This window comes from Aphelocoma coerulescens, unplaced genomic scaffold (genome assembly GCF_041296385.1).
Source record: "Aphelocoma coerulescens isolate FSJ_1873_10779 unplaced genomic scaffold, UR_Acoe_1.0 HiC_scaffold_476, whole genome shotgun sequence".
In the NCBI taxonomy this organism is placed as follows: domain Eukaryota; kingdom Metazoa; phylum Chordata; class Aves; order Passeriformes; family Corvidae; genus Aphelocoma; species Aphelocoma coerulescens.
In genome coordinates this window covers 1-9,801 of record NW_027183821.1, presented here as the reverse complement: position 1 = coordinate 9,801, position 9,801 = coordinate 1, and the positions used below count along the sequence as shown (strand labels likewise).

Below are 9,801 nucleotides of genomic sequence, written 5' to 3'. Positions count from 1 at the left end.
TCGCCTTGGCCACGCCCCCAGCGCTGACCACGCCCCCTCCCCGGAGGCCGCGCGCGGTTCCTGCTGTCACTCATGGCCTTGGCCACGCCCCCCCGCGTTGACCACGCCCCTCCCCGGAGGCCGCGCGCCGTTCCTGCTGTCACTCATGGCCTTGGCCACGCCCCCCCCGCGTTGACCACGCCCCCTCCCGCCCGTTATCGCTTCCAGGCCACGCCCCCTTCCCGGCCACGCCCAGGGCGCGTCCCTTATCAGCTCCAGGCCACGCCCCCGCTGTCGGTCTCGGTCCCGGTCCCGCCCCGGGTGGGTCCCGGACGTGGCCCCGCCCCTTTCCCCGTTCCGCTCCCGAACTCGGTCCCGAACCGGCGCCGCTCCCGCAGGTACCGAACCCCCCCCCCCACCCCCTCCCGGACCCTCCCGGATCCTCCCGGACCCTCCCGGGACTCCCCCGGTCCTTCCCTCCCCCAACTCCCGAACCTCTCCGTGACTCAGCGCCGGCCCCGCCCCATTCCCGGAAATCCGCGCCCCGAACCGGGACCGGAGCGGGACCCCCACCCCGGGAGGGGTCCCGAGAGGGTCTGGGGGGGGGTCCTGGGAGGGTCAGGGGGGGTCCGGAGAACCCCCCCGCGTCCCCGGTGTCGCCTAACGGTGCTGTCTCGTTCTCTTCCAGCCGCTCCCAGTGCTCCCAGTAACGCCCCGGTGCCCTCCCAGTGCTTCCAGTAACGCCTCGGTGCCTCCCCGGTGTGCTCCCCGTACCCCTCCAGTGCTCTCCCAGCGCTCCCAGTACCCCCCCCCCCGTGCTCTCCCAGCGCTCCCAGTAACCCCCCCCCAGCGCTCCCAGTAACTCCCAGTTCGGCACCATGTTCCTGGTGAAAGGGTTACTGGGGGGCGGCGGGGGCGGCGGGGGCGGCGGGGGCCTCCCCGGGGGGCATCGGCTCCGTCCTGGGGGGGCTCCTGAGCGGCGGAGGGGGCGGCGGGGGCGGCGCCGGGGGGGCCATGGGGGTCCTGGGGGGCGTCATCAGCGCCATCAGGTGAGGGGACACTGGGGGGACACGGGGTTGGGGGGACATTGGGGACACTGGGGACACTGGGGGGACACGGGGTTGGGGGGACAATGGGGACACTGGGGGGGACACTAGGGACACGGGGTTGGGGGTCCTGGGGGATCCTGGGGGACGTCATCAGCGCCATCGGGTGAGGGGACACTGGGGATACTGGGGGGGACAATGGGGACACTGGGGGGACACGGGGCTGGGGGGACATTGGGGACACTGGGGGGGACATTGGGGACACGGGGTTGGGGGTCCTGGGGGGTCCTGGGGAACGTCATCAGCGCCATCGGGTGAGGGGACACTGGGGATACTGGGGGGGACACTGGGGACACTGGGGGGACACGGGGCTGGGGGGACATTGGGGACACTGGGGAGGACATTGGGGACACGGGGTTGGGGGTCCTGGGGGGTCCTGGGGGGCGTCGTCAGTGCCATCGGGTGAGGGGACACTGGAGATACTGGGGGGGACATTGGGGACACTGGGGGGACACGGGGTTGGGGGGACATTGGGGACACTGGGGGGGGACACTGGGGACAGGGGGTTGGGAGTCCTGGGGGGTCCTGGGGGGCGTCGTCAGCGCCATCGGGTGAGGGGACACTGGGGATAGTGGGGCGACATTGGGGGACACTGGGCTGGGGGGACATTGGGGACACTGGGGGGACACTGGGGACACTGGGGGGACACGGGGTTGGGGGGACATTGGGGACACTGGGGGGGACATTTGGGGGACAGTGGGGGGGACATGGGGCTGGGGGGACACTGGGGACACTGGGGACACGGGGGGACACTGGGGACACTGGGGGGACACGGGGTTGGGGGGACAATGGGGACACTGGGGGGACATTGGGGACACGGGGTTGGGGGTCCTGGGGGGTCCTGGGGGGCGTCGTCAGCGCCATCGGGTGAGGGGACACTGGGGATACTGGGGGGGACATTGGGGACACTGGGGGGACACGGGGCTGGGGGGACATTGGGGACACTGGGGACACTGGGGGGACACGGGGTTGGGGGGACAATGGGGACACGGGGGGACACTGGGGACAGGGGGTTGGGGGTCCTGGGGGGTCCTGGGGGGCGTCGTCAGCGCCATCGGGTGAGGGGACACTGGGGGGGACACTGGGGGGACATTGGGGGGACACGGGACACTGGGGACACTGGGGGGACACGGGGCTGGGGGGACATTGGGGACACTGGGGGGGGACACTGGGGACAGGGGGTTGGGGGTCCTGGGGGGTCCTGGGGGGCGTCGTCAGCGCCATCGGGTGAGGGGACACTGGGGGGGACACTGGGGGGACACTGGGGGGACACGGGACACTGGGGACACTGGGGGGACACTGGGGGGACACGGGGCTGGGGGGACATTGGGGACACTGGGGGGGACACTGGGGACAGGGGGTTGGGGGTCCTGGGGGGTCCTGGGGGACGTCATCAGCGCCATCGGGTGAGGGGACACTGGGGATAGTGGGGGGGACAATGGGGACACTGGGGGGACACGGGGCTGGGGGGACATTGGGGACACTGGGGAGGACATTGGGGACACGGGGTTGGGGGGACATTGGGGACACTGGGGGGGACATTTGGGGGACAGTGGGGGGGACATGGGGCTGGGGGGACACTGGGGACATTGGGGACACTGGGGGGGGACATTGGGGGACACGGGGTTGGGGGGACATTGGGGACACTGGGGGGACACTGGGGGGACACTGGGGGGGACATTGGGGGGACACGGGGTTGGGGGTCCTGGGGGGCATCGTCAGCACCATCGGGTGAGGGGACACTGGGGACACTGGGGGGGACATTGGGGACACTGGGGGGACATTGGGGACACGGTGTTGGGGGTCCTGGGGGGTCCTGGGGGGCGTTGTCAGCGCCATTGGGTGAGGGGACATTGGGGACACTTGGGGGGACACTGGGGGGACACTAGGGGGACACGGGGCTGGGGGGACACTGGGGGACACTGGAGGGACACTGGGGACATTGGGGGGGACACGGGGTTGGGGGTCTGGGGGGGTCCTGGGTGGCGTCGCCAGCGCCATTGGGTGAGGGGACATTGGGGGGGACACTGGGGGGGACAGGGGACACTGGGGGGACACTGGGGGGGACATTGGGGGGACACGGAGTTGGGGGGTCCTCGGGGGCGTCATCAGCGCCATCGGGTGAGGGGACACTGGGGATACTGGGGGGGACATTGGGGACACTGGGGGGGACATTGGGGACACGGGGTTGGGGGTCTGGGGGGGTCCTGGGTGGCATCATCAGCGCCATCGGGTGAGGGGGCATTGGGGGGGCAGTGTGTGACACCCTGGCCCGGGAGGTGACATTTTGGGGCAGGAGGTGACATTTTGGGGCGGGAGGTGACACCTCTGTCCCCCCCCCCGCAGCGAAGCCGCCGCCCACTACAACCCCGAGCCCCCCGTAAGTGACCCCCACCCCCCTTCCCCCCGCTCCTTGGGGACCCTCCGGGAGGGGAGGGGGAGGAGGGGGTGTCCCTTGTGTCCCCTCCCCCTCCCCCCATCAGATTTGGGGTCCCCTGACCCCCCCCCCGTGTCCCCCCCCAGCCCCCCCGCGCCCACATCTCCACGGTCGATGCCAACGAGAGCGAGGAGGTTCGGCAGTTCCGGCGCCTCTTCACCCAACTGGCCGGGGAGGTGCGCGACCCCCCCGGGAACCCCCCCGGGACCACCCCCCCGCCACCCATCGGAACCCCCCCCGGGATCCACCGGGAACCCCCCCGGGATCCCCCCGACCCATCGGAACCCCCCCGGGAACCCGCCCCCGGGATCCCCCCAAATCCCTCCCGGGATTCCCCCCGAGCCCTCGGAATCCCCCCGGGAACCCCTCCGCGACCCATCGGAACCCCCCCGGGATCCCCCCGAGTCATCGGAACCCCCCCGGGACCACCCCCCAGGAGCCCCCCCGGGAACCCCCCGACCCATCGGAACCCCCCCGGGATCCCCCGGGAACGCCCCCGGGAACCCCCCGAGCCATCGGAACCCCCCCGGGAACCACCCCGAGATCCCCCCGAGCCATCGGAACCCCCCCAAATCCCTCCCGGGATCCCTCCGAGCCATCGGAACCCCCCCGGGATCCCCCCAAATCCCTCCCGGGATCCCCCCGAGCCATCGGAACCCCCCCGGGATCCCCCCAAATCCCTCCCGGGATCCCTCCGAGCCATCGGAATCCCCCCGGATCCCCCCAAATCCCCCCCCGGCATCCCCCCGACCCATCAGAACCCCCCCGGGAACCCCCCCGGGATCCCCCCGATCCATCGGAACCCCCCCGGGAACCCCCCCGGGATCCCCCCGATCCATCGGAACCCCCCCGGGAACCCCCCTGCGACCCATCGGAACCCCCCCGGATCCCCCCAAATCCCCCTCGGGATCCCTCCGAGCCATCGGAACCCCCCCGGATCCCCCCAAATCCCCCCCCGGCATCCCCCCGACCCATCGGAACCCCCCCGGGATCCCCCCAAATCCCTCCCGGGATCCCCCCGAGCCCTCGGAATCCCCCCGGGATCCCCCCAAATCCCACCCGGGATCCCCCCGAGCCATCGGAACCCCCCCGGATCCCCCCAAATCTCCCCCCGGGATCTCCCCGATCCATCGGAACCCCCCCGGGAACCCCCCCGGGATCCCCCCGACCCATCGGAACCCCCCCGGGATCCCTCCGAGCCATCGGAACCCCCCCGGGAACCCCCCCGGGACCACCCCCCCGCCACCCATCGGAACCCCCCCGGGATCCACCGGGAACCCCCCCGGGATCCCCCCGACCCATCGGAACCCCCCCGGGATCCCTCCGAGCCATCGGAACCCCCCCCGGGAACCCCCCCCGGGATCCCCCCAAATCCCCCCCGGGATCCCCCCGAGCCCTCGGAACCCCTCCGGGATCCCCCCAAATCCCTCCTGGCATCCCCCCCCCGACCCCCCCCGAGCCCCCTTGGGATCCCCCGGGATCAGGATTTGGGGTTTCCCAGGATCTGGGGGTTTCCCCAAGGTTTGGGATCAGGATTTTGGGGTTCCCCCAGGATTTTGGGATCAGGATTTGGGGGTTCCCCCAGGATTTTGGGATCAGGATTTGGGGCTTCCCCCAATTTTGGGATCAGGATTTTGGGGTTCCCCCAGGATTTTGGGATCAGGATTTTGGGGTTCCCCCAGGATTTTGGGGTCAGGATTTGGGGCTTCCCCCAATTTTGGGATCAGGATTTTGGGGTCCCCCCAGACTTTGAGAGGGGTCAGGATTTGGGGGTTCCCCCAGGATTTGCGATCAGGATTTTGGGGTTCCCCCAGGATTTGCGATCAGGATTGGGGGATTCCCCCAGGATTTTGGGGTCAGGATTTGGGGCTTCCCCCAATTTTGGGATCAGGATTTTGGGGTCCCCCCAGACTTTGAGAGGGGTCAGGATTTGGGGGTTCCCCCAGGATTTGCGATCAGGATTTGGGGATTCCCCCAGGATTTTGGGATCGGGATTTCGGGGTCCCCCACAGACTTTAGGGTGGTCGGGATGAGGAGGAAGAGGGGGTATCAGGATTTTGGGGGTCCCCAGCCCCCCCTGACCCCCCCATTTTCCCCCCCCCAGGACATGGAGGTGAGCCCCACCGAGCTCATGAACATCCTCAACCGCGTCGTCACCCGCCGTGAGTGCCCCCCAAAAACGGGGTTTGGGGGGCGAATTTTGGGGTGCCTGGAACCCCGGGGGGGGTCCAAGAGTTGGGGTCCCCCCCCAAAATCCCCCTGTGACCCCTCCACCCCCTCCCCCCCCAGATCCCGACCTGAAGACGGACGGATTCGGGCTGGACACGTGCCGGAGCATGGTGGCCGTCATGGACGTATCCCGGGATTTTGGGGGGATTTTGGGGGGATTTGGGGGGGTTTTGGGGGGTTTTGGGGTGCGGGGAAATTTGGGGAGGGGGTCCTCGTTGCTTTCCCAAAATATCTTTGACGAGACCCCCCCTCCCAGAGCGACACCACCGGGAAATTGGGGTTTGAGGAGTTCAAGTACCTCTGGAACAACATCAAGAAGTGGCAGGTGGGGGACCCCAAAATTGGGGGGAGGACCCCAAAATTTGGGTGGGTGGGTCCTGAAATGGGTGGGGAATCCCAGAAATCAGCGGGGGAGGCTGAAGTTGAACGGGATCCCAAAATTGGGGTGCTTGGGATAAAGGGAGACCCCAAAATGGAGGGGGAAGGCAAAATTTGGGGTGGGGGGGGTCCCAAAATGAAAGAGACCCCAAAATCGGGGAGAGCTCAGAATGGGGGTGAGGGGGCACCCCAAAAATCGGGATGGGAGCCCCAAAATCAGGGGCGGGGTCACTTAGAATTGGGGAAGACTCCAAAATTAGAGCGAGACCCCTAAAACCTGGGACCCCCTCCCAAATTCGAGGGAGGAGCCCCAAAAATCAGGGCCACCCCAAAATCGAGGGGGGAATCCCAAAACCGGGGCTGTGACCCCAAAATCGCCCCTTTAAATTCCGCCCATCCTAAAAAAAATGAGTCGGGGGGTGGGGGTCATAGAAAACCTCCTCAAGCCCCCCCCCCCAAAATTTTTGGGGGCGGTGGATGACCCCAAAATTTGGAATTAAGGATTAAAAAATCCCTTAAATGGGGGCGGGGGGCGGATTTTTGGGGTTTGGGAGGGTGCCCAAATTTTGGGGTGGGGGTGGGGGGGATTTGGGGGTACAGGATCCCTCCTGGGACCCCCCAAATTTGGTGTCCCCCCCCCCCCCAAAATCCTCCAGTGTGTGTACAAACAATTCGACACCGATCGCTCGGGGACCATCGGGCCCCAGGAGCTGCCGGGAGCCTTCGAGGCCGCAGGTTTGGGGCATTTTGGGGCATTTTGGGGTATTTTGGGGGGGTTCCTGGGGGTTTTTGGGGGTGCGGGTATTTGGGGGGTGGGGGAAGGGTTTGGGGTGAAGGGTGAAGTTATCTCCGGTGGACCCCAAAATGGTCGGGGATTGCCAAAAGCAGCCCTGGGGTGACCCTAAAATCATCCTGGGGTGGCCCCAAAATCCTCCAGGGACGCCCTAAATTCCTCTGGGGTGACCCCAAATCCTCCAGGGACCCCCTAAATCAGCCTGGGGACCCCCTAAATCCCCCCAGGAGTGACCCCAAACTTGTCAGGGACCCCCAAAATCCTCCTGGGGACCCCCTAAATCCTCCTGGGATGACCCCAAACCCTCCAGGGACCCCCTAAATCCTCCTGGGGACCCCCTAAATCCCTCTGGGGTGACCCCAAACTTGTTAGAGACCCCCTAAATCATCCTGGGGACCCCCTAAATCCCCCCGGGAGTGACCCCAAACCCTCCAGGGACCCCCAAAATCCTCCTGGGGACCCCTAAATCCTCCTGGGATGACCCCAAACCCTCCAGGGATCCCCTAAATCCTCCTGGGATGACCCCAAACCCTCCAGGGACCCCCAAAATCATCCTGGGGACCCCCTAAATCCCCCCGGGAGTGACCCCAAACCCTCCAGGGATCCCCTAAATCCTCCTGGGATGACCCCAAACCCTCCAGGGACCCCCTAAATCCTCCTGGAGACCCCTAAATCCTCCTGGGATGACCCCAAACCCTCCAGGGATCCCCTAAATCCTCCTGGGATGACCCCAAACCCTCCAGGGACCCCCAAAATCCTCCTGGGATGACCCCAAACCCTCCAGGGACCCCCTAAATCCTCCTGGGGACCCCCAAAATCCCCCCGGGATGACCCCAAACCCTCCAGGGACCCCCAAAATCCTCCTGGGATGACCCCAAACCCTCCAGGGATCCCCTAAATCCTCCTGGGGTGACCCCAAACCCTCCAGGGATCCCCTAAATCCTCCTGGGGTGACCCCAAACCCTCCAGGGAACCCCAGAATCCTCCTGGGGACCCCCGAAATCCCTCTGGGGTGACCCCAAATCCTCCAGGGACACCCTAAATCCCTCCAGGGTGATCCCAAACCCTCCAGGGACCCCCTAAATCCTCCTGGGGACCCCTAAATCCCTCTGGGGTGACCCCAAATCCTCCAGGGACCCCCAGAATCCTCCTGGGGACCCCCTAAATCCCCCCGGGAGTGACCCCAAACCCTCCAGGGACCCCCTAAATCATCCTGGGGACCCCCTAAATCCCTCTGGGGTGACCCCAAATCCTCCAGGGATCCCCTAAATCCCTCTGGGGTGACCCCAAACCCTCCAGGGACCCCCTAAATCCTCCTGGGGTGACCCCCAAACCCTCCAGGGACCCCCAAAATCCTCCTGGGGACCCCCTAAATCCTCCTGGGGACCCCCTAAATCCCTCTGGGGTGACCCCAAACTTGTTAGGGACCCCCTAAATCATCCTGGGGACCCCCTAAATCCCCCCGGGAGTGACCCCAAACCCTCCAGGGACCCCCAAAATCCTCCTGGGGACCCCCTAAATCTTCCTGGGGTGACCCCAAACCCTCCAGGGACCCCCAAAATCCTCCTGGGGACCCTCTAAATCCCCCCAGGAGTGATCCCAAACCCTCCAGGGACCCCCAAAATCCTCCTGGGGACCCCCTAAATCGCTCTGGGGTGACCCCAAACCCTCCAGGGACCCCCAAAATCCCCCTGGGGTAACCCCAAACCCTCCAGGGATCCCCTAAATCGCTCTGGGATGACCCCAAACCCTTCAGGGATCCCCAAAATCCCCCTGGGCTGACCCCAAACCCTCCAGGGACCCCCTAAATCTCCCCAGAGACCCCCCCAAAATCCCCCTGAGGTCACCCCAAACCCTCCGGGAAGTCCCAAAATCCCCTCAGGGTTTGGGGTTTTGGGGAGTTTGGGGAGGGGCGGGTGGTGGTTATTTGGGATTTTGGGGGGAATTTGGGCGAGTTTGGGATATTGGGGGGCATTTGGGGGCTATTTTGGGGAGGGGGGGGGTTTGAAGGCATTTTTTGGGGGGGGGGTCAAAGGTCACATGTGCCCCCCCCAGGATTCCGGCTGCCCCCCCCACTTTGGGGGGTTTTGGGGCGTCGTTACGGGGACGAGGGGGGGAACCTGGACTTCGACAACTTCATCAGCTGCCTCGTGCGCCTCGACGCCATGTTCCGTACGGGAGGCCGGGATTTTGGGGGGGAAAACCCTAAAATCGGGGGTGGGATCCCCAAATCGGGGGAGAAATCCTGAAATCCGCAAGGGGAAATCCTAAAATGTGGGGGGGATCCTGAAATCTCGGGGGGGAATCCTAAAATTGGAGGGGAATCCTAAAGTTGGAGGGGGAATCCTAAAGTTGGGGGGGAAATCCTAAAACCGAGGGGGGAATCCTAAAATCTGGGGGGAATCCTAAAATTGGGGGGGGAAATCCTAAAATTGGGGGGGAATCGAGAAAACTGGGGGAAATTCCTGAAATCGGGGGGGGGGAATCCTAAAATTGGAGGGGAAATCCCAAAATCTTGGGGGAAACGCTAAAATTGGAGGGGAAATCCTAAAACCGAGGGGGGAAATCCCGAAATTGGGGGGGAAATCCTGAAATTGGGGGGGAAATCCTAAAATCTGGGGGGAAATCCCAAAATCTGGGGGGAATCCTAAAATTGGGGGGGAAATCCTAAAGTTGGGGGGGAAATCCTAAAACTGAGGGGGGAAATCCCGAAATTGGGGGGGAAATCCCAAAATGGGGGGGAAATCCTAAAACCGAGGAGGGAAATCCCAAAATTGGGGGTGGAATCCCAAAATCGGAGGGGGAATTCCTGAAACCGGGGGGGGGAATCCTAAAATTGGTGGGGAAATCCTAAAACCGAGGGGGAAATCCCAAAATCT

General features: G+C 65.5%; 1 protein-coding gene across 1 annotated transcript; it reads left to right on the top strand.

The window, feature by feature from the left end:
• Positions 1-894: 894 nt before the first annotated feature.
• On the top strand, positions 895-9,094 carry CAPNS1 (calpain small subunit 1; the record flags this gene model as incomplete). Its single annotated transcript, XM_068999582.1, has 8 exons — positions 895-1,028; positions 3,432-3,465; positions 3,609-3,698; positions 5,627-5,684; positions 5,812-5,876; positions 6,008-6,076; positions 6,786-6,864; positions 8,978-9,094. Coding segments are annotated over 8 exons (646 nt in total), but the record flags the coding sequence as incomplete, so codon positions are not given.
• Between the last annotated feature and the right edge of the window lie 707 nt (positions 9,095-9,801).